At 48.6% G+C, this 24,855-nt stretch overlaps 2 protein-coding genes across 2 annotated transcripts in view; one reads left to right on the top strand and one right to left on the bottom strand.

Moving 5' to 3' along the window:
• The window catches only part of LOC105474726 (staphylococcal nuclease and tudor domain containing 1), a 439,238-nt gene that overhangs the window by 361,034 nt on the left and 53,349 nt on the right, over nt 1-24,855 (top strand). The gene's annotated exons all lie outside the window — the stretch shown is intronic.
• Nucleotides 5,675-14,905, bottom strand: LOC105474714 (leucine rich repeat containing 4). Its single transcript, XM_011729543.3, has 2 exons — nt 14,386-14,905; nt 5,675-14,213 (listed from the first exon to the last, which is right to left on the bottom strand). Exon 2 carries the CDS (start codon nt 14,111-14,113, stop codon nt 12,152-12,154), a length of 1,962 nt encoding a protein of 653 aa, XP_011727845.1. The 5' UTR covers nt 14,114-14,213; nt 14,386-14,905; the 3' UTR covers nt 5,675-12,151.

Below are 24,855 nucleotides of genomic sequence, written 5' to 3'. Positions count from 1 at the left end.
TCATTCCACTGAAATATCATTGTTACCTCAGCCTATAGCTGGTGTCTGGCCTCTTCTCTCCAATTTGGTAAGGAAGCAAAGCTCTACCAAAGGGTAGAGCACCTAGGCAGAACACCCAGGAACCTTTTTCTTTCTCTAAAGTCACATGATAGGTCACACCAAAGCAGTCAATTTCTTGTTCTTCATAACTGCCCCTATCCTCCTTGTGCAGATTACATGTCTTTTTCTCTTCCTGTTACAATTGTTACTTAACCTCTTAACCACAGGAAACTTGCTTTCTTGGATCCATTATTTTCTTGTGTCTGACCAAATCTTAGTGATCTGCCTGCTTTTGTTTTTGATCCAGAAATTCTAGTCATTTGGAAGTACTGGACCAACGGTCAGCTATAGGCATAGTCCAGGTTCTTGAGTTATAGGTCCCAAGGACCTGAATTGACAATATTTGTCTTAGTCCTTAAAATAACCATCAGATTCACTGCCAGAAACTTTAGCCATCTACAAAATGTGGCAGATACACTACCACCCCCCCACCCCCACCCCTGGTTATGTCAGAGAACATCCCTGAACTGCTCAGCACAGTGTACAGGGGACAGCAGAGCTCCAAGAGGGATCCTGCCTTCCTCATCCTGCAGTGAGGTGTGATTCGGAAGAGCACACAGCATGCCAGAGGCTTGGAGGTTAGGGTAGGGAGGTTCTTCCCCCTGTTCTCATGTGGCTTACCTGCAAACCTGCCTAGATGGGGACTTACAGAGGGCTCTCATCACCCCAGAGCTGCTTGGACTGCTCAAATCAACTATTTAGCTGCTTGCTGCCAGGATGTCCAGGACATGAAGGGGGCTGCATAAGTACAACTACTAATCGCCCAGGAAGATGTTTTCCTGTTGTCCCAGTACAGGGCCACCTCTCAGGCTCCATGTGTTGCATTCACTAAAGTTTTAGACATGAGAGATGGCTCTGTTCTCTCTGGGGAACAAGTCAGGAAAAGATTGCCCAGCTGACTCTTCCCTGGTCTTAGTTCCGAATGAAAAGCCTGCCTTGCGGCCTTCAGCATCTGCTACTCCCCATGCCACACCTGATCCCATCTCAAGTCATTTCACACCAGCAGAGGGAAGCCCTGTTCCAACTCCAGCAGCAGCACCACTCGGGGGCGGAGTGGGGGGCAAACTCTTTACCCTTGTGGTATTTTGTAAACTGCAGCAGTGAGGTCTGAACTTCCAGGAGGGAAATGAAATGACCTTGGGTGACAGGTTCAGGACAGCCAGCATTTGTCTTGGTTGCTGGTTTCCACATGTTAAATGCTTCTAGTTGCTCCTGACCTTCCTTGCCTGCCTTTGTTGGTCAAGTCCTATAGGCACTGTGGCATTTGTGCAGGGAGCAGGGGAGAGGAAGCTTTTCTGCTTTACTCTGGCACCTGACAAGGGCTTTCTATCCAGCACTGGCATAGCCAGTGGGGAACTGCTGAAGTAGCACTCTAGAGAATCACCCGGGAGACCCCTCTGTCTCCTGCCAAGCTAAACAAACCCTGCCCATGCACTCTTCTGAATCACACCTCATTGCAGCTTTGTTCCTTCTTACCCGGTACTGCTCAGGGCACCGCCTTACGGGAAAGTCCTGTGTGTCAGCAAGAGAAGCACTTGAGGAGAAACAAATTGATGTAGGAAGGGGGAGTGCCGCCCAGTCATCTTTTAAGTAGAAAGAAAAGGTCATCGGAGCTGTCTGGGGTGCAGGTTGGATTACTGTTGACTCTGCCTTGCTGTGGCAAAAGGGCCAGCTCACTGGGTCCAACCCTGGGCATTGCCAACCCCATCCAGCTGCTGCAGCCCAGCACAAAGAAAACACATGCTGTGTACACAGATGGGTTTGCATGTCAGCATGAGCCCATTTTTAGCCTTTGCCCAGGAAGGGCAGTTCACAACACAGTAATTTAATTAAATTTGCCTCCCTCCATGACCCACATATTTGAAGAGGTTTGGGGGGAAATGAATCTGGCTGAGGAATATGACCCTGTCGCTCTGGCACTGCCCCAGAGCTGAGCCACAGTACCATAAAAGGTCTCACCATCCTGAATACGACCCAGGGCATCTGTCTGCACTGCAGGCTCTCTGGCCAGGCTGCCTGCTGGCACATCTGGCAAAGCAGCCTCTGGAAGCAGTCCATCTCTATCACAGGGAAGCCACCAGGGGCAAAATAAGGGACTCCCTACCCCCTACTCAAGACCTGCTGGCAACAACTTTAGCAGTAACTCACAATATTAGCTTTCATCACAGATTTCAGTGTATTTAGAATGGAGAGGGCACAATAAGAGAACCCCCTACCCTCAGCTAACACTGAAGCCTTCATAACAGTTATGATCCTAACTTCATTGCTGTTAAGGCCACATCCCTGTACTTCTGTCCTGGAAATGACCAGTATTTAGGGACCTGAAATTGAATCCCTTATCCTTACATCCCTGAACTTATTACCCCCATGAACTTATTATCACATTTCACATCTCAAATGCCCATTAGTTTTGTCCATTATGCCTGAGCTTAACCCACACTCCAAACTCCAAAGACCTGTCCCTCCCTCCCAGCCAGCTAGTTCCTCCTTGAACTGAGTTCATCAACTCATCAGGAGGCCACTTCTCCTGTGGTCACCCCCTGGTCCAGAGAATCTGCCCGTGATGGGTAGTCCTTTCTTACTGCTAACCTGTAACCTCTAGGTCCGCCTTTTCTGTCCTAAGTCAGCTGTACCAAGCCTGCTAGGGAAGAGCATTCTCTTTGGTTATCTTTCTCTCTCCCCATCAATAGCACATCCTCCTGGCTAGCTAATGTCTCTTGTGTAATGATAGCAGCACCTCTGAGAGAAAGGGAATTTCTCTGGCACAGTTCGTCTCAACACCAGCATAACACAGGCTGTTGCTTAGGAGTGGGAATCATTAGAGTCAGGCCATTATTGGAGGGGACCGGTCTCTAGGGGAGCTAGCAGAAATTACCGCTCCTTAATAGATGGAAACTCATTTGCCTGAAGCCCCCGCCCTCCTCTTTATTTTCTCTGCATTCCTCACCTCCCATTGCTTCCCAGCTTTGAAGTTGAAAAGAGAGGTAACTCCACCCAATGCAAGATGGCAAATTTCTGCTAAATTAACTTGGTTAGAAGAAATCCTTGCCTGAAAGCACTGTTCTTTTAGAATGTTTCTATTGGGACTTCACTTGAAGCCATCATGAAGGACACAAATTCTAATTAAATGTATGTGATAAAATTATAGCCAGGGCCACTCTGTTCCCAAGAGAGGATCTGTTGAGATGGAAGGAACAGGAGACAATTTCCTAGCTTCCTGGACCCCAGTTTCAGGGTAGGCCAACCTGGGCTGCCAGAGCTTTCCCTCTGAGGGTCCCTTTGCAACACTAGGAAGGCCAGGGAGGAAGAGCAGGACTCCGGGCTTCTCTGCTTCTCCAAGGGTCTGCATGACCTTGAACAGACCTCTAACATGATTTAGCTTTCTGCAAGCCCTCCTGGCATGTTGGGATAGATGTTACCTTACTACCCTGCACTCTTGTAGAGAGAAGGGGAAGGCCATGGAAGCAACACATGCCCCTTTTGGTTTATTAGCTGTGGGGCTGCCATCAGAACACACATGCCCTGAAGAGAAAGGAAAGTTGCCTGATTTCTCAGCTCTTCCTGTTTGAGTGAAATTGTGAGTGGGCACCATCTGTCTCAGAGCATTAAGCACAGATACAGTACTGGTGGGAAAGGCCTTCCCCCATCCCAAAAGGGAACTATAAAGGATTGCACCAAAATGCAAACTCCAGGGGGCACTAATCACTTTGCCATTTCTGTAAATGGCGCCCCCTGGAGTTGTAAGTCATGGTGGCCCTGCAGGTGCTCAGCAATTGTGCTAGATCACGAACCCAGAGACCACAGGTAGGGTCTCTGCATCACCAGCTTTGTGACACCTGGGCAAGGCACATCTTCCTGGGCTTCATTTTCCTCATAAATAAAATGTGAGGGTTCAACTAGATTTTCTGAATTAACTTGGAAGTTCTCATTGCTCTCTCCACATCCCGGAAGTTAGGAACCATGAACCTGTGTTCTGTCTCAGTGTCCATTGCCATCCCCAGGTCAGTCAGCCTTGATAACACACCCAGAATGAGAAGGCACCCTCGGCTGACATGACACCACTAGTCGGAGTGGATGCGGACTTACACATGAAGGGGGAAGGATTAAGGAAAGGGAAAACCTCCAACGGGCACAATGGATGGAACAGCGAGCACACAGAATGGGCCTATGCCTTATTCTTCTTGTGTTCATCCTGCTCTGTGGCTTCAGAGCCTTTTTTCTGACACATTTGCACACAGCACCTCCAGTGCTTGCCGTCTCTCCCCCTCATGAGAGAAACAAAATGAAATGCAAACATGCTTTGAAACAGCACAGTCTTATCCTGTCCCTCTGCATCCCCTCTCCTCGCTTCTAATAGAAAAAAATACTCTTCCCTTTCCCTGGTTCCTTCAGCAGCCTCTTCCTTAGGTTATTTTTTTTCCTCCCTCTTTTCCTACTCCATCCAGAGTTCTCCCTGCCCTTCCTTAAAGAGATAAATTGGAAGAATATGCAGTCGTGTCAGAAGGATGCCATTGTCAATTCACACAGGCAGACACTAATAGGATAAAGTATTATCTGACCTCCTTTAAGTCCAGAAATTAAGTCTTCTTGCAATGGTAATAGATTATAACTTATAACCACTGTGGCTGGCAGGCTGCAGAAACAGGCTGTTAGTATCTGAGGCCTCAGCTCCATTTCTGGGCCTATTGTGAGGGATGCACTCAGCATTCCTCCAAACACAGCTGCATGATCCAGGGAACTGGCACTTGGCTCCTGGCTAGAACTGCCTTTGTGGAGAGCTGCCTATAACTCATTCAGTTCACCTGCCGTGGGAGAAGCTGTCTGAATGGTCTTAATGAACCTGGATGAGTGGGCAGGTAAAGGGAGGAAGCCAGGGCCTTGAAGACTGGGAAGAAGTAGCCCGAGGCAAGGAAACCAAACTTTGCACAGGGAACAGTTAGCGTGTGAAAGCTCTTCTCAGTCATCCTTGCTGACTCATTGAGCAGGTAGAGTGACTTATCTAGTGACTAAATCAGCACCAACTTAGAGACAGGGAAATGAGGGTTGAGACCTTAAAGGAACTGTAAAAGAGACTACAAATTAAGGAGTTGCCTTGAAGAGGAAATATCATGAGAAATGTTAGGAAGAAAGAGCCATCATTCTTCAAAATGGAGGGCCTCATGCATGATTTCCTAGGTCCTGTCATGGCAGATGAGTGTACTCAAATGGGGATTATGGGACAGGAAACTTGATACAATAATTAATTGAAGGGTTTTTTTTTTTATTAGTGGGGCTATAAGAAGGTAGGTGGGGGCTGGGCACGGTGACTGACGGCTGTAATCCCAGCACTTTGGGAGCCCAAGGCGGGCAGATCGCCTGAGGTTGGGAGTTTGAGACCAGCCTGGCCAGCATGGTGAAACCCTGTCTCTACTAAAAATACAAAAATTAGCCGGGCGTGGTGGTGTGCGCCTGTAATCCCAGCTACTCAGAAAGCTGAGGGAGGAGAATCGCTTGAACCCGGGAGGCGGAGGTTGCAGTCAGCCGAGATCACACCATTGCACTCCAGTCTAGGCAACAGAGCGAGACTCTGTGTCAAAAAAAAAAAAAAAAAAAAAAGGGTAGGAGGGTATGAAAGAAACAAGTAGATCAAATACTGTTTCTTTGGCATCCTATAATTGATTTAAACTGTAGTAATTGCTCTAACGTTCCTGATTGTACAGAATGAATGAACCTGAAAGGCTAAGTACTATCTTAGTCCGTCTAGCTCCCACACCTAGCTTGAGAATAGCTTCTCATATCAGTGCTTCCCTGCTATAGTTTCAAAACTCTTCTTGATGGGATAAGTGAGCGAAGATCACGCCATCATCTCAAATGCTAACTTCCTTTGACAAGACGGTTTCTCCCAGGGATATCCCCCACAGGCCTAGGCCAAATCTCTGACTCACTGCAAGGGTCCATGTGCACTGAACTCATAGACATCATTATTTTTATTGGAAAACACAATTTATATAACACTGTCCCTCTGGAATAATACTCTTTTTGTGGACAAATACCGAGTTGCTCCCTCTCTTCTCCCCAGCACACTTCACCCCCCTCCCCATGACTGTGCCTTAATAGAAATGAGGAAGTGGTTCAGAGCAGATCCCTAAGTGAGCCTGTCAGGGTCAGGATTAAATTACATCCCTGAAGGCTGGGTTGCTTCCCCAAGCAGTGGACAGCCTCCAGGATAGGGAACAGGACTATTGTGGGTAGGTGGTTTGGCCCAAGTACTGACAGCAAAGCTGGCATGTACCAGAGGATAAAACCTGTGATCATCCTAAAATCTAATTCTAGCCTCTCATTAGGAAATCAAAATGCATTCTTTCTTCTCCTCTCGGAAAGTTGATCTCCCTGCTTTTCTTCTCCTCTGTTCCATGCCATGAATTTCACACTAACAGTCCTTCCCCATCCAGGGTCCAGCCAGCCTCTTGCTTGCTAAGGCAGAGGAATCTCCCTGGCTTTCCTCCTTGACTGCATTGCAGCCCCTTAGCCTGTGTATCTGCCACAGAACTCCATTCTTCTCTCATTTGCTCCAATTATGGTGCTTTTTACTGCCTTTCTTTTCTCCTAGCTCTGCAATACTGCTCGGAAGCTCCATGGGCCCTCTCGGTGCTACCTTCTTCCTCCTAGTGCCTCCCCCCTCCCCACTCCCAGTCCTGGTAACACTTCATGGTCAGGGAGGATTTCATCACTGACGTGAGTAATAAGGCTTTGATTGCTCTGTGCCAGAGAAACATGGGTAGGGGAGAAGACGTTAGGAAGTTCACCTTCTTGGTAAAGGACCTAGGCTTCCCAAGGTCCCAGCCCTCAGCTTGTGCACCACTATCAGCACCTTCACTTTCTTCTGGCTCACCACAAGGAAAGGTAATCTATTCCTGGACTAACTAAATCAGTGCGTTGGGACAGCTATAGTGCTGGGGTAGGGACCAGAGTACAAGGCAAGGTTTTCCTGGGAAGATAAGTATAACCACGTTTCTCACAGTGACTGGGCTTATAGATACTATTGTCTCTGACTTCTAGATCATCCTTCTTCTCTGGAGTAGCACAATAGGCATGTCTCTGGACATACACAGTGTTCAAGAATAGGAGTGGTGATGGGGCTTCTCTGTTGATCTGTATGTTTGGGCGTACTGTTAACTATTATCTAGCATTTTGCTATATGCTGTGGAGCACTAAGTGAGATCTGTATCACACATATACATATATAATTATGTATATGTAAAATTTCAGTTCTCACAATCTGTGAAGTAGTGAGGTAGATAGTAATATTGTCGGTATTTTTTAGGTGAAGAAATTGAGTCTTTTCCCAAAGTCACACAGCTAGTAAGTGATGGAACTAGGATTCAACACAGGAAGACTGGCTACAGAGTCTGTGCTTGCAAGCACTATGCTATATTTTGTGTGTGTGTGTGTGTGTGTGTGTGTGTGTGTGTGTATTACATTGATCTAGTTCCTGAAGCCCTTATCACTGCTCCAAGAAGTAATTTACTTCATTTTAATTTAAAGCAAAGATGAAAACAACATTATCCTGTCCAAACCATTCTTCCTCTTGCATGGGAGAGGGGTGCTTCCTAAAAGGAGTGAGACCAAGAGAGTTGCTTTGAGCCAAAAGCTGCCTTGCAGTTTAGCTGAGGCAGGATTCAGAAATGGCGTGAACAGTGCCTGCATTAGCCGATGGCATGGAGTGCTGAGTGCCAGCAGAGGAGATAAAATCGGACATATGTTTGGATATAAATGTTCCTCTCTCTCTTTTTTCTAATTTTAAGCCCCTGCTGCTTTGTTGCAGTGAAATGATGGAGCCGTTAATTATAGGCCCTGGCCCCCTGAGGTAGAAGCCTGGGGTAAGGCCCACTTAGCCCTCTCCCAGTCTCTAACCATTACTACAGAAGGAAGCCAGAGACCATGGACTCTGACCCTCTTCCCAGACAACAATAGGAATTGTCTTGCCAGGGACTTGCTGCTGGTGGTTTCACCCAGCACCCAGCAAGTTGCTGGCCTCAATACATGTTAAATAGCCATGATAAAGCTAATGTCTCTAGGCCTTAGAAACTAGCCTATCTACCTTTACCTCCATTGATAATAGGATCCAGCTGAAGGCTGTTAAAAAGCCCTGGAGCACGTTATAGAAGTGGCAGCTACAGCATGGCACTTAAAGAGCTAGAGCTGGGGTAGATACGGTGGAGAAAAGGAGTGAAAGAGCCTCCCACTATTCTCATTGTTGGGCCAGATAAGCAAAAACCGCTCCATTATGGGGGAACCTCTGTGGTCCAGTAGGTGTTTTAAGACCTCCTCTACACTGCAGAGTTTCCAAGGCTGGAAGGAGGCCAAGCCACCTTTTCTCACTGTAATACACCAAGTCTTATCTAGTTCACTCCTTCCCCTTTAGCTGTCACCCCCTGTGGGATCCTGCAGTTTCTGCCTGCCATTGGGCCTAAGAATCAGGAAACTGTTATGTACAGTCCTGATAATCTAACCCCTTAGCACCTGTGGAGCCCCTGTAGTCAGGCCTTAGAGGGCAGGAGAGCCAGTTCTAAAGAGATTGAACAGCTCTAAGAGGGATAAGAGAACACAGACATATCTTAGGAAGGGCCCGTTTTAACTGTGTTTTGCTAGTTAAGTATGTTCTTGATAGCCAATAGCAGAGAGAAAGCACATTGACTTAGGGGTCAAGAGACCTGGGCTTTTAGTCCCACCTCCTCCACTAGCAGTGTGACCTTGGATATGTCTTTTAATTTCTCTGGGGCTCAGTTTCTTTGACTGTAAAATGTGAAAGGATTAGACTAAATGATTTTTCATGGCTTTCAGTTCTATAATGAAAATTATCTAACTGCGTATCATCAGCAAGAGTCTTTACATCCAACATGTTGCTATAACTACCCCCCGACGAGCTACCAACCCGTGTTCCATTCCTAAGTAACAAACCTTGGCCAGGCCAAGGATGAGTCACAGCATTCATGGCTGCATTTTTGGTACGCACGGGATGCCTCTCTGAAAAGCTGTCCCAAGTGCCTGCTACAGAGGAGGATATACCATGATAGCAAAGGAAGGTTACTGCTGTAAAAGTTGAAACTGCACGGATCAAAGGGCAGGCCTGCTGGGGTAAGGAACTCTCCTGGCAGCTCTGAGGATACTTAAATCTAGGATCCATATTCTTAGTCTCCCCCAATTCCTTTGAGGATCCTTTGAAAAGTCCTTCTCCCACAGATTGGAGCTGAATATAGTCTTCCTTGGGACAAATGCATTTGTCCATAGGACTCTTTCCCAAGATTGTTTTAGGCCCATTTCTGTACCTCACCCCTCAGACTGTTAGCCACAGACCCTTAGTCATTATTGCAGAGTTACTGCATAATTCCCTGTCTGCTCAAATAGCTGTCAAAAAAAAAAAAAAGAAGAAGAGTGTTAGGAAATTGGCTCCTCATCCTCTATTTCTGAAACAGCAACTTCCTCCGCAATTTCCTCTGAATGCATACCCAGGAAGCTGTTTTAAACAGCCTGAGTTGTGTCTTGTGGCACTAGGAAAGGGAGTAATTTCTTGCTTTTTCACCTGGTCCTAGCCAAGTCCCACCCTTTGCTCTCCTACAGTTTTCTTTTTTATTGGGGGTATGGTGGTAAAGGAGAGGCAGGAGGAATGGATCTTTGGTGGCTAGAACTGTGAGTGGCAGTTTATAAGTGTGTGCCCATACATATGTGCTGGCACACTGATACCCAGAAATGATGTATATACCCAGGAGGATTAAGAATTGGCCCTTAGCCAACTGCTGCAAAGTGGAGCCTGCCTCTCTTTCCTTCCTCAGTTCCAAAGAGTTCACACCCACTCAGTCCCAATTCTCTGCATTAGTATAAATACTAGCACTAAAGAAGTGCAGGGTCCTGATTCATGCAGCCTCTCTGGACATTATTACTCGGTAAGCATCAAGAGACAGACACGTACCACGAAGACATGTTTGGATTATTTAGCACCCAGAGAACAGAAGCAACACTGCCTGTCGGAAATTTAAGCCAAACTACATTATTACAGACCTCTGAAATCCAGGTCCCCCAGGGTCCTCGGGTAGAGCTGGTGCTGCCTGACCAGCAGCTTCTGCTGAGGTGGCATTTAACTTTTGGCCAGGTCCCAGGAGCTGAGGCTGACCCATTTCCCCTGCTTTTCCAGGGCACAGGGAATTTGGTTATACCCCCAACAAAGCCAGGGACTAACACAGTTAGCTTGTGGAAGGTGCACTAGAATCGGGGTGCTTTTATTTAAGCTAAGGAAAGGTTATTAACAGCTTTAGCATTTTCCCATACTTGAAAATAATTTAACATTTGTCTTTCCCCCATCATACCTCTACCCTCCCCTCCCCGCTTTTTTATTAAATAGAAATGATTGGCTCATAAGAATCTATAGGTTCAGGGTCTTATTCAATTTAACCCTTTGGGGACATTGAATTAAAAATTCAACAATATTTATTAAAATACAAAAATACACTTTTCTCACATTACAATCAGTGTTCTTTTGTTGGCAATTCCCCACCCCACCCCCACCCATACCACCCCCTTTCAAATCTGAACCCCTTATTTCCTTTTAAAGCTAAAGTAATAACTGAAAGAAGTTACATCATTAAATGGACCAGAATAACAGAGATCTCTGCCTTCCCCACCCACGCCCACCCTTTCTCTTTCACCTTCTCCTGAGGTGGCCTGGGAGAGGGAAGCTTCCCCTCAGTGTGCTCCATTCAACAGGACCCCATGTGGAACTCCATGTGTGCATGCGTGTCACTTGTAACTGTGGCTCTCAAGCTTTTTTGTGAACCCTCCTGGTTGGGAAAGGCTTCATTACTTTACATGAGCCTGTACCCTTTTCGTCTCTCCTTTTTCTTTGCTACTCATGTTCTGCCCCCACCCCATCACCACAACCGGTTGACATCAACTGTAATAGTCCCTAATGAATCAGCATTTAGAAAAGTCACCAAATCACAAGCATGAGAAAAGCTTCCACTCCCAAGCTCCCCACTTCAGGCTTCTCCTCCCTCTCCACCTTAAAACAAACAAAATCTTTTTTAAAAATCATAAAATGCCATCATTGTCTACAATCATTTGTCAGATTCCAGGAACAACAGGTGGACATGGCACAATGCTAATTTATGGCCTCCTGTGAATACATTCTCTCTGCTTTACCCTCCCTTCCCACCCCCCTGCTGCCGCACCCCTTCAGGGGCCTCCTCCTCCTGGGAAACCCTGAATAGACACATGCCTTGCAGAGTGGGTTAAGCCCAACTGCAGGAATCTGGTGCAATGTGAAAGCATTAGGCTGAGAGCTACGCCAGCTCCCATCCTTCTCTGCTCCTTCCTAAGCATTCTGTCAGGCAAGGCACACGTGTGTCCCAGTGCACAGACCCCCAAGACTTGTGCACATGGACAAAGACTCAGCCCCTTTAAGGGTTCATTTGAATTTTGGTGGTTTTCCTGCTTAAAATACATGTACAGATCTATCTTCCCCTTAGCCTCTGAAGAAAAATAGTATTGCCACTAACATTTTGGCACAGTACAAATTCATGGTGCTTTTTTTTTGTATTTTTTAAATAAGATAATTCTGCAAAGACAGCTCTCGGCTTAAGAAAGATGTCTGTAGAAATTGGTATTCCTGTGTCCTATGAAGCATCTTCTAAAAAATGACAAGTTCAGTCTATCCCTCTTGCCCCCTCAGCAGCCCACATCCTACCTCTTTAGGGATGTTTGTTGTTTTAGTTTATTTTATCTCAGCAATTTCAACCTTATACCAGAAATCCCTTCTGGCAGCATAGCAAGTTAACTTGTGGCTTGTACCCCACAACATTCCCAAGATTCCCCCCCAACCCCTTTAAATAGAACTTACAAGTTAGAAAATATTTTTGTTTTGACTTTTTGTTTTTAAATTTTAATATAATCTGTTTTAACCAGCCCATAGATTTAATATATAAGCATATACAAGAAAAAGTCTCTCCCCACTCTGTACAAAAGTTGCTGTCTTTGTGTGCATTCTATTGCATTTTATAAGTTTTTTGGGGGAGGGGAGTCATATTTGAGTTTCCTGTACCTTGTCCTTGGTATGGGTCTGAATTATATAAGGTTCAGAGATAGTGGTGACTGTGGGGTGCAGAGAGTTCCCCAGGCTGTTTTCTGTCCAGTGGGCCCCATGTGCTGGTTTGTAGGTGTTGTAGTTAATATGGTCATGAATTGTGGGCAGCACTACTGCCCCCTCACCTGATACACCGGACGGAGCTGCTGTTGCTGCTGCGGATGTTGCTGCTGGGATATCTTCGTCCACCTGGATAATCTCAACAGTCCGGGCGGCTGTGACTGTACTCCGCTGCTGGTGCCGCTTACGAAGTTTATAGAAGACAATCAACATGGCGGCAGCTAGCAGAGTCACTGCCACAAAGCAGCCAATTATGATCTTGGTGGTCTTCATGACTTCATCCAGACTGGTCTGCATCTTGTCAGTGGTGTCTGTCGCGGGTACTGCCACCTGCTTGGGCACACGGGTGGTCTGAATGAGCACCGTGGTAGAGGTGGTATATGCCGGCTGGTAACCAGTGGACGTGGTAGGAACAGGCTTGTACTTTCGCGTTGTGTCCTCAGGCGAGATCTCCGTGGTCTCCACTGTTACTGTGGTGAAGAAGCTGTAGTTGGAGGTGTTGAGCTCGGCCGTGCTCACATTTAGGTAGGCCGAGGCGTTGGAGTTGCCTGCCACATTGGTCACCATGCATGTGTATACCCCAGTGTCTGAAAGCAGCACGTGGGAAAAGTTCAAGGTGCCGTCGTTGAGGACAGAGATCCGTGGGTGGCGGGAGGCGTGGCTGAGCACTGTCCCATTGGGCAGCAACCACTTCACGGAGGACATAGGGGGAGTCCGACACTTAAGTTCTGCCATCCGACCCTCAGAAATATTAAGGTCTCGAGGCGCATCCATGATGAAGGGGGCAGAGCACTGGAAAGAGGCCTGGTCCACCTCCACGAGGTAGCGGCCTCGCATGTGCATGGGAGCATGACAGCGGCCACAGCAGGTGGAATTGGTGGGTATATACTCTCGAAGCCACCAGGCTAGCCACAGAATGTCACAATCACAGTTCCAAGGATTGTGGTGTAGGTGCAACTCCACCAGGTACCTCAGCGGGGTAAAGAGGTCATGGGGCAAAGAAGAGAGGTTATTGTGGGCCAAGTTGAGTTCCACAAGTGAAGCCAGCCCGTCAAAAGCATTCCGCTCAATCAGGCTGACCTGTGAGTTCATGACCCAGAGCTTCTTGAGGGAGCTCAGGCCATGGAAGGAGCCAGGCCTGATCTCAGGGAAGTGGTTCCCTGACATCTCCAGCTCCTCCAGCCCCACCAGGGGGGTGAGATTGGGCATGTCTTTAATGTTGCACATGCCCAAGTTCAGGTATTTGAGGTTGAACAGCCCCTCAAAAGCTCCCTCAGAGATATACTCCAGCTTCTTGAGCTCCCCCAAGTCCAGGCGCATGAGGGAGGGCACCCGGTTGAAGGCATAAGAGGGGATGCTTTCGATGGGGTTGTTGCGAAGCCAGAGCTCCCGCAGCTTGGACAGGTATTCAAAGGCCCCGCTAGGGATGACTGTCAGCCAGTTGTCGAACAGCTCCAGGGTGTTGAGGCTGGCCAGGCCATTGAAGGCCCCCACCTCAATCTGCCGGATGGAGTTCCTGCCCAACTGCAGGACCTCCAGGTGGTGGAGGTGGCGGAAGGTGTCGGCCTGGATCATCTGGATGTTGTTCTCCATGAGGTTGAGGTACCGGGTGTTGGAGGGAATACCCTGCGGGACCTCGGAGAGGCCCCGGCGGGTGCACACCACCTTGCTGAACTGGTTACTGCACGAGCAGACAGAGGGGCAGTTCTGGGGCCCGGCTGAGGCGGCAGCAGCGATGGCTGCACACAGTATCCACACTTGCGCCGTGAGGTAGACGACCGGGAGCAGGATGGCATTCCAGGTGTGGTGGTGCACAGTTACCTGCCACAAGAGCTTCATGGTGTGGCACGTTCATAATTCACCATCGCCTGGGATTTTGGCTCGGAAAGGAGAACCAGCCCTACCCCGGCTTAAGTGAGCTAGGAGCTCCTCTTTCCATCTGGAGAAGGAGGTGGGGAGGGGGCGATTAGAGAGACGGAGCGCATCGGCCGAAAAAAATCCTGCTAAACTCGAGCGGCCCCTCGTCTCCCAACCCACCCTCAAGGCAAGCCCTCCGAAAGCTACGACTCTCCCACACTGCAACCGTCCCCACCCAGTTCGCCGTCACCTACCTCGGAAGGAAGGCAGGAAAACACTGGCGTGGTGTCCTTAAGCTTTCTCCACGGGAGCTGGGCACCTCGTTCCCATTCCGACTTCTTAGTTTTAATTAACAAAAGGGGGAAGTGGTGGGGGCGGGGAGGGCAGAGGGGAGGGGAGGGGAGGGAAGGGGTGGGGGAGACAAAATGGCTTCTAGTAAATCCGGAGCCTGAGCCGGCGAAGCCGCGGAGTTGAGGCGCGCCTGGGAGAGCGAAGGCCCGGCGGGCTATGCAGGTGCATGCCCCCCCCTCCGCCCGAGGAGCGGCGCCACCAGCGCTTCCCGGCTTTGTCCTTGGACCCTGGCACGGGCTCGCTCCAGCCGCGGGAGAAGGCGCTTCATCGCCAAAGTGCGCTCCGGCGGCCCCGGCCCGCTCCCCGGGCCGCCGCCGGAGGGGGTGCGGGGGCGCCCCGAAGCCGCCCAGGCCGCGCTCGCTCGATGCTGCGCTCCCTCTCCCCGCGTCGGCCGCTCCGGGCCGGCGGCAGCTGATTGCGGTCGTGAGCTCGCAGGGCGGCGAGAGTTAAGAGGTGTTCGCGGCGCCTTCGCCCTCCCCAGACACACACCCCCTTTCTCCTCGCCTCTTCTCGGAGGGTGGAAGAGACAAAAACCGGGCTCAGTTCTCCAGTCCGCCGGCTGCCGGCGCGCGGGGCGGCGATCCGTCAGGCGCCCGAGGGCCAGCGGCGTGGCTGCTGCGCCCGGACCCGGTCCGCCGGCCGGAGGAGCGCGAGGCGCCCGCGGTCGCGCCTGCACCACAGGCCCCTTCAGAGAGTCCGGGGGCGGGCGCGGGTCCGGCGGCGGCGGCCGCAGCCCCCGGCGGCGCGCAACCGCCCGTCGCCGCCCGCCGCTGCCCGGCCCCCGGCGCGCCGCCGGCTCCGGATTTGTGCGGAGGGAGCGAGTTCGCGGCTTTGGCTCCCGGCGCCCTCAGTGGCCGCGCCGCCAGCGGACTGCTGCAGCGGCGTGAGCAGCGGGGGTCGCGGCTGCGGGAAACGCTCCGGAGCCCGGGAACATAGTCCCCGCTGGCTAGCGGCGACGGCGGCAACAGCGGGGCTCCTGTGCGCGGCGCCCACCGTCTCCTCCTCGCGCCGGGCTCGCGGTGTTGCAGGCGGCAGCCACGCAGACTGCTCTCTCATCCTTTTGTCCTTCAGTCAGAACGTGAATGTACTGCTGACGCATACTGTTCTGGGAGAAGATTAGCGTGATGCAGTGCTCTTATGTATTAGCGCTGCTCCCCCTCCGCCGGCTGCCTCGCGGGGTTAACGCCGGCGCCTTCCAGCGCCGCGCCGGCCGGCGCCGCGCAGCCCCGCGCCTCCGGCCGCCCGTCTTCTTCCTTCCTCCTTCCTTCCTCCTCTCTTCCTCTCTCCCCCTCCCCCCTCCCCCCTCCCCGGGCCGCTTCCTCCCCGCCCCCTCTAGACTAGCGGAGCGGGGCCAGGGCGAGCGGGCGAGCGAGCTGGAGTGAGCGTCAAGTGAGGGGCCGCGCGCAAGTCGCGGGCGTTCGCAGCTATTTTGGGCCGGTCGGAGGGAGCCGTTGGGTGGCCGCTGATAGGCTGGAGCGGCGCGGGGCTGCGGCGGGAGAGCCTTCACCGGCCCCCGCCCTCTGGCCCGCACCCAGCGTCCCCTGGCTGTGGAGAGCGGGGCTCAGGGGCCCGGCGGCCCGCGGCGGGGCCGCTGCAGTTGGCCTGCCTCCCGCCCGGCCCGCGTCATCCTCACCCCCGCCGACTGCTGACGGGGCGCCTCGCCGCGCCGCGGACTCGCGCTCGGAGTTCGAAACTGCGTGGTGGGGACTCGGGGGAGGGCGGTGGGGGCCACGAGGCGCCCCGGACCGAGAGCCCGGGCTTCGCTGCTGCACTGCCGCCGGCCCCTCCTTCGCTCTGCCTCACCCCTCGTGGGTTCTCACTGGGGCTTTAAATGAGAGTTCCCTTAATGAGGGTTGCGGGGGCGGGAAACAGTGGCAGGAATGACCAAGTGCGACGAGCTGGGGAATGACAACCTGGGACAGCACAGAGGCCGGCAGGAAGGATTGAGGTGAACTCCCGGAGCCCACGACACAGCCCATTCATTCATGGAGCTGCAGCCGCGGCTTCTCAGTCTTCGCTGGCCGGAGTCGCCCCTTGCTCGCCGCTGTGCACAGAGAACTGGGGGAAGGGAGGCGGGCGGCTGAGCCCTCTGCCCTGTGAGCTCGCCAGCCCCTCCTTGGCTAGGACTCTGAAAAGAACTGCGTAGCAGCCAGGGGTAGCGATTGGGAGTGGGGGTGGAGTTCTTGCTCCTATTTCTGGTAGGAGACCCTGAGGCATTTGACAGACTAGTGTAGGAGAACAGGACTAGGTCAGCTTTTTCCCACCCACCTGAAAAAAGACTGCCCCTTTCTCTGCCGATTGTGAGTGGGGCAATCTGTAGCTGAGCCCTGGGAAGCCGGTCCAGTAGAATATAACATGGTTGAATATCCCTTCCCTTCAAGAGCTGCCTCCATACTCCTCATCCCCCACCCCACTCACCGTGTGATTTCTGGCAGGCTCGCTAGATAAACCCTCATCACCTGCACGTGGGCTGTTGCTTCAGAACGAGGAGATCCTAGATTTCTCAGCTTTCTGGTTTCTACCACACCCATTTCTTAATACTGTCTTCTGCCCAGTAACCTGAACCTCCTTAAATACGCCACGGAATACTTGAAGTCCTGGAAACGGTTCCTTTGTAAGCAAGTTGGAGTGCCCATTCTTTACCAAGACCTTTCTGTTATCGTTTGCTGTCAAATATAACCTTGATAGTTTCTATTTATTGAACCCTTACTCTGTCTGTATTCCACTGTTAATATTCCCAGCAACCCTATTATTCATTTTATATGAGTCAAACATGTTGCCTCGTGTCACTAGTAAGTGATAGTGGATTTGAGCCTCAGCATGTCTCAGATGTCAAAAACTTGGGTGTGGAAGTGATTCCCCAAAGTATTCTCCCAGTGGGATGAGAACTCAGGTTTCATTCATCCACTTCAATAGTCATTTACTGGAATGCTTATCTACTATGTGCCATCCACCATACCAAGAACTTATATCTGTTCTTGTTTAATCTTCATTTACCCAGTGAAAGTAATTGCCACACTTGTCTCCATTTCATAGATGAGGGCACTTAGCTCAGGCAGGCAAATAACTTGCCCAAGGTCATACACTAGAAAATGACAGAGCCAACCTTTCCATCCAGCCTTCAAACCCTGAATCCGATGTTTTTATCACTAAGAAGAATGCCCACTGTGTCTACTCTGCATAGAGTAAATGGTGGAGGCAAGTGGAGGGGGGAGGAGGGAGACTGTAGGAAAGTTCAGTTAAGGATGTGTCAGAGAAGTAAGATGAAGGGTAGGAGATGGGCTGAGAAAATGAACTCTCATCAAGAAGAAGAATAAGGGAGACGTGGAGGTGAGTCAAACCCTGATGCTAGGGTTTAGTTCCATCTGGGCTCCTTAGCAGCCCTTTTTATGTCTTGACTGAAACCCCATCTGCATATCTTTAGTCTCAAGCAGGACACTACCGTCTAGTAGACTCAAATGTGAACCTAGCCTGACAGGACTGTGGAGGACACTCAGACTTTCTGGTGAAAGGTTCTGCTCCTTTATAGCTGGCACCAACCTAGTAGAGTCGTCTGTTGCCTTAGGAGACCCTTGGCCAGGGTCTGGATGGCAGCGATTAAGTGTGACTATCCCTCCTTCCTCAGGCAACAGGGGCTCTGCCTGGGCTGGTCCCCTGCTACTCTAGGCAAACTCAAACCCTGTCTGTTCAGCTCCAGGCTCCACAGATGAAAGCTGCTGCCCCGCACTGTAAAGGTGGATGAAAGTGGGGGCCGATTTGGGTTAGGCCAGTACTTAGTAATGAGGTTGTCTCACAGTAAATATTTGTGACTGCCATCCATGAAGGTGACTATGCCCAAGATCTGTCGAGCTCTACACCAGGCTGCTTTGCCCCTGTAAGCCAACTGGGCCAGGAAAGCACCACTGAACCTACTAACTGGACTACAGAGGAGGCTGTGGGGCTATCGTTGCACACAGCCCTTCTGAGCTGAAAGTGGGACTGCAGCCTCTCATTTTGGTAACCCAAGTACCATCTAGCCATGGCTTCTTGCTCCTCACAGCCCTGGCTTGGACTGCTGCTTGGATTTGGAATGGTGCCACCAAGGAATAAGAAGGGAAGAAGCCTACTTAAACCCTAAGAGAAAGAGACACTGGATTCAGATTGTTTTCACTCGCAGTTTCACACAGGGAGTCTCCTGTGATAAAGCCAGAGAGAGCTAAAAAAGCCATCAGTGATTGGGCAAGGCCTTTGTCAGTAGCCTGGTATTGTAGAATGAGCCCTGTGCTAAGATTGGGATACCTGAGTTCTAGTCCCCTTTGTGCCACTGATTAGACATGTGACAAATCTTAAAATAGCTCTAAACATCAGTTTTTCCATTTATAAAATCAAGGAAATGGATTAGAAAGTTTCTTACCATTCTCTTAGTCCATGATTCCTGCCCCATCTCAGATATGTAGTTCTGTGAAGAAGGTTGATCCTTTGGGATTGTAGCCAAGTCTTGGAAATGGGCCACAAAGTTAAGTGAGAATGCTTTCTTCATTTAATCCAGAGATGCACAGTGCCTTGCCTTGCCGAGCAGAGCAAATCGGACTGTGTTTTCCCAGCTACTAAAAAGACACACAGATCACAGAATGTTAAACTAAAATGGACCTTGGAGATGATCTGGATTTAATCTCTCACTTTACAGATGTCACTGATGAAGCTCAGAGAGGCACAGTGACTTACGTAAAGCTACTTGACTAATTAGTATCAGATACTGTCCTTTCTGACCTCAGTTCGTCAGTCAAAATGACAATGTATGGCTAATTGGCTTTTAAACCTGGGCCTTGAAGATATTTCCAAATACCTGTCTTCTGTGGGCTTGTATGCCGGTGCGACTATACTTTGCTGGATTGGGATAAAGAGGAGTCTTCAATAGCACCTGTCTGCACTTCCTAGTGACTTTGGGTCCCCAATAGAAAATGAGAGAAATGGTCATCTAGAGGACCCAGGACTCTCCCACCCAGCCAGGATAATTGGGTTCCAAGTAAAGCCTAGGGCTAGACCACTCCCCAACCTGATATGCATCCCTGAGGCATTATCCTGAGCAGCCACTAGATGTCCATAATGCCTCATAGGGTGTTCCAGGAGTGAGTAGTCTTTGACTGGGTATCATTTTGCCACCAAATAGGCTTTGGGGCCCCTTTTAAGGGTAGGTCCATCAGTGGTAGGAACAACCAGAGCAAAGACATAGAAGGAATTTGGGAAACTAGAAAGAAAAAAGTAGTATGGAAATTGCCCTCCACAAAGGGAAGGAAAGGTATCAATTGGTGAATCAGTAATAATAAAAAGTAGGAATGCTCTACATGGAAATAGTCACTGCCTTCTTTCCAAGGTAATGAACACGTGTGTGTGTGTGTGTCTGTCTGTCTGTCTGAATTCCACCCACGTGTGCAAACACCCATCGGGGACAACTAGCCATGAATTTTCTGTTTAATAAGTAAAATCAGAATTGCAAAAGGAAGGTTATTTTTCTTGCCTGTGATCCCATAGTGAGGCTGGCTGTGCCATTACTACCCACAGTCATAAAGGGAATGGATTTTATTCCTGGAGCCTGATGATTCAAGGCAAGACAGCTGTTCTAGAGTTACCCACTCTTCTGAGTGTGCTTAGAATCTTTTCCCCCAAGGACTCAGCTCTTTAAGGAAGTCAGAAGGGAGTGGACAGTAAAGGATAAAAAAGCATTCTCCCTCCAGGTCCCATCAAGAGCAATTTTTTAAAACCTTGGCTAAGAAAAGACACACTGCTTAATACAAATGGTAAAGAGCTATAGAATGGAAAGGCCTTTCCCTCTCCTCTAAGAATGAGTTTCCAGGGCTTACAGTTTCTTTGTGGGCTGTCAGGTTCGCGTGATGGGGAAAACCTCCCAGCTAGCACTCTGCCTCCTCTTTTGGAGTAGTTTGCACGTGTTCTAGCCACAGTCACTTACATGCTCAAATTGAAAAGAGAGGTTCAGCCGGGAGCCTTGAAAATGCACTTCTGCAGGTACACTGGCCCGTTCCAGGCCCTTGTGACTTTTCCTCTTTAATTGCCCGTGTATAGCAGTAACAGTGGTTTTAATAGCAACATTTACTGCAGCGTTGGTAGGTACTTGGTACTGTGTTAAGTACACAGATTTACTCCTCACAACAGCTCTGTGAGATGAGTACCATCAGATTTCCCCATTTTGCAGATGAATTTAAGAAGTGTTCTCGGGATCACAGAACTGATGAGTGACTAAATTTGTTTCTTGAGGCTGCCATAACAAATCACCACATAGTTGGTGATTTAAAGCAGAAATATATTCTCTCACAGTTCTGGAGGCTGAAAGTTCAAAATCTGGCAGGGCTGCACTCCCTCCAGAGGCCCTAGGGGAGAATCATTCCTTGCCTCTTGCCCCTGCCAGCTTCTGGTGGCTGTCAGCATTCCTTGATTTATAGCTGTATCACTTCATTCTCGTCCTCCATGGTCACACTACCTTCTCCTTTTCTGTCTGCCTCTCTCCTCTTGGTGACTTATAAGGACACCTGTCATCGGATTTAGGGCCTACCTGGATAATCCAGGATGATCTCCTTATCTCAAGATTCTTAATTTAAATGGGTCTTTGCAGACATAATTTTCAAATAGGTTAAGTGTCGCAGGGTTCTGGGAATGAGGAGGTACCCCTATTTTTCTGGGGGCTCATTCAGCCCATTACAGTGATAGAGCCAGGTTTCAGTCTCGGTGTAGAGCCCAAACTCAACCACTGTGATGCTGTGATGTGCCATTTAAGAGGAACAGGAAAGGGACAATGCATCTGATAACCAACAGGTGACTCTTCCACACACCTGTGCCTGTGAAGGGTAGGGGAGCCAAACAGGAGCTGTGTGGCTGTTGGGTCTTCCCACTGGGAAGGGAGAGAGTCTCTCAATCAGGAAACATCACATGAGCCGAGAGAAGGGGGCAGGCTGACAAGACACACTCAGGAGAAATCTGTCTCTTATTTTCTGTTTCTTTGTGATTCCATTCTTAATGATTTTCTCACTTTCTCTTTACATTATCTCTAGATTTTATCCCAAAGATACTGGAACACTTAAGCATTTACCAGTAGTAACACCAAAAGTACCTCCTGCATTGCCACTAAATTTGGCTCCACTGTATCTAATTCTTAGAAATTTTGAGCTTCATGTTCATTGGAGATTAAGGGATACCTCCAGATCAGGGCCAGCAGGTACAGATGTGGAACTAAGAGCTGTGGATGGAGAGACTTCTCAGGTATCTCAAACATAAATGTGATCATTAATCCATGTCTATGCTTACAATTAGCCTCTTCACAGACACACAGTGTATTCTTAAAATTATTCAGATTTTGGTTGGAGAAAACAAAACTATTTTTTCCCAAATGGACTAATACAAAATTTGCCACATAAGAGCACATGCGTGTCTGTGTGTGTGGATGCTAGTGGGCATTGTAGCGTACTAGTAGGTGCAAAGCACCTCTGGAGTCAGACAGACCTGAGTTTAAACCCCAGTTCTGCCTCTTACATACCATGTATATATAGGTTAGTTGTTTAAACCCCCGATTCTTCACGTGTAAAGTGGTATTAATAACTTTTTTCATGGTATTGTTGAACTAGAAGCAAGTAAAGGAAATCTTAATCTCAGCAAATAGTGATGGTGGTATCATCTGTTATTTTCTTTTGTGGAAACCAGTATAGAAGAGGCTGTCTTGTTCAAAGTCAGTTATTGAAGGAATTATTTTCTTCTAGATATCTGCTCTTGTTATTGCACCTAATTTATAACTTTCAAGTCTTCATTTAAGGTATGAGATGTTTTTCATTGTTTGTTTTTAACAGTTACTGGGTGGGGTTGTTTTTTTTTTTTAATTTTGAGGTAATTTTAGACTTACAGACAGGTCAAAAATAGTACTGAGTTCCCATATGTGCTTCACCCAGCTTTCTCTTATGTGAGTTAATATATTACATAACCACAGAACATTTATTCAAAACTAAGAAATTAATCTATTCAAGACATAGATTTTTACACTTGCCCTCTTCAGGCTCTTCTCCATAGCAACCAAAGTGATCTTTGTGACAATATATCAGATTATGTTATTGATTTGCTTAAAATGCCCCAGTGTCTTCCTCTCATAGTTTGAGTAACAACCATACTGCTTCCCATGGCCCACAGGCCCTAAGCCTTCATTGCTGCCTGCACCTCTGCCCTCAGGTTTTATCGTCTTCCTCCTCATTCCCTGCACTTCAGCTCTACTGGTCTTCTTTCTTTTCCTGGAATACTCTTATGTGGTTCTCCCCATTAAAGCCTTTACTCTTTCCTTAACCTAAAATGTTCCCCCACATCTTCAGGTGGCTATCCTGTCCAGAGTAGCCCCACTCATCACAGTCTTATCACCCAGCTTTATTTGTCTCATTTTATTTTCCATTACCTGAAATTGTCTTGTTTATGGGCTGTATATTGTGCATCCCCACAAGAACAGAGGCCTCTCCTTCTTGTTTCCAATACCTAGACCATAGCAGTGAGTTTATTATTTCAGAGGGATGAGGACTGTTTTTGATGTCCCATGTGGGTAAGAACTCAGGCCTTCCTAATTTTATCGATAGCCCTAGCCCTACCCTGCTCTACTTACGTTCTTTGAAGAAGCAGGTGAAAAATTGCTAGCCTGATTTTTTTTTAATACTAGAAAAATGAGGGAGAGTCCTACTGACCTTAAGGTGTCTCCAGTTCTCAATTTTTAGAAATCCTAGCCCCTTGCCGACAGATTATGAAGGAGAGTTTTATGGAGGTACCATAAAGGCTCACAGGTTCTTGGCAGTTGTGAATATGTGAGGAGTGAGCATAGGTGCACAAATACACATTATCTGTGCTCATGTACACATAAGCCTGTCATTTTCAAATTGGCTAAAGTGCATTTTCTCCAAAGGGAGTGGGGGCTGTTGAGCCTGAAATAGGGAACACCAGGACAGTAAGATCAAATGCTTTGAAAGTGGCTGTGCCAACGCTTTTTGCTAATTAAAGAATGTTAGGACAATCACCACTAGCAGCAGTAAAGGGCGCCCCATTACCTCGCTTTATGGAGAGCTGGGTAAATTTAAAGGCAGCTATAAATATCCCACTGAGTGCCGGAACTGTAGCACAGTCGGCGGGTACCTGCTGGGCAAGGAGAGGAGCCCAGAGCTTCTGGTCCCCTCTGTCCAGGGCCCTCATCTCTATTACCTGTCAGTCCCCAAATTTTGCTTGACTGAAGAACAATTCCATCAACAAACCCTTAATTTAAAAACACTCGGAGAGACAGCAAACAGCTGTGTGTTGAGTCGGCCTGGGAGCCCAGGCTACCTGGGTCCTTCTCCAGCTGTGTCAGTGACTTTCTTTTCCTTTTGCCTGGACGGAAGATGTTTCTTCATGTTGTGATTTTGTTTCCTTGAAACATGGGGTGTGTCACAGAAATTTAAAAAAAAAAAAAAAACAGGTGCAGTGGCTTATGCCTATAATCCCAGCACTTTGGGAGGCCAAAGTGGGGGAATTGCTTTGCTTGAGCCTGGGAGGAGGAGGTTGTAGTGAGCCGAGATTGCACCACTCACTCCAACTCTGGTCATCAAACAGAGCAAGGTCCTATCTTTAAAAAAAAAAAAAAAAAAAAAAAGTGACATGGTTTAAGACCTTTCTCCTGGGAATATTCTAGAGCCCCTTAGCTGAGCAAACTCTGTGTTCCAGAGAAAATTTTAGCACCTGTAAAGTGGGAACAAAATGGGAACATACTTTTTATACTTAGCCTACGGAATTTCTGACTAAATTAAAGATTTTTACTAAGCTTGGAACTTTCTCCATGTTTTAAATCTATTCAATTTGGCTTGAAACCTATTATGTCCTTTTCTGGAGTTTCTTTTTGTATCTCTTCCATGGCCTCCAAGCCGTTCTAATCCATTGGTTTGTAGAGTGGTGCCACATTGGCACTGCCTCCTCTCTACCAGCTTTCTTGATCTATTGTTCATTTTCTTGAGATATCAGTATCTGTGGCCATCAAGTTGCCTTGCACAGTTTGCTAATTGTTTTCTATTGTATGCCTCCAGCTTGAGCTGTGGTTAGGATTTTCCTGTTGTAATAGTCCACTCAGTACTGGCCTAGTAATGTGAGTTCCTTGGCTTGTTCATTTGTCTCATCTAAGGAGTTCCAGGGAGATGATTAAGGGACCCATAATAGAAATGTGGGCTTGAACTTGGTCTTTCTGTAACTGGTACTCTTCATCCCACCCCTTCCCATCTTTGAGCAAAAGGACAAGCACTTTACTTTAAAAGTAGAGGGGGCTCCAGTGCAGGGGCTCCTGTCTATAATCCTAGCACTACAGGAGGTCGAGGCTGGAGAATCACTTGAGCCCAGGA

The sequence above is a fragment of the Macaca nemestrina genome, chromosome 4, assembly GCF_043159975.1.
Source record: "Macaca nemestrina isolate mMacNem1 chromosome 4, mMacNem.hap1, whole genome shotgun sequence".
Classification (NCBI taxonomy): domain Eukaryota; kingdom Metazoa; phylum Chordata; class Mammalia; order Primates; family Cercopithecidae; genus Macaca; species Macaca nemestrina.
Note: the sequence above shows the minus strand (reverse complement) of the source record. Positions and strands in the feature narration are given on the sequence as shown.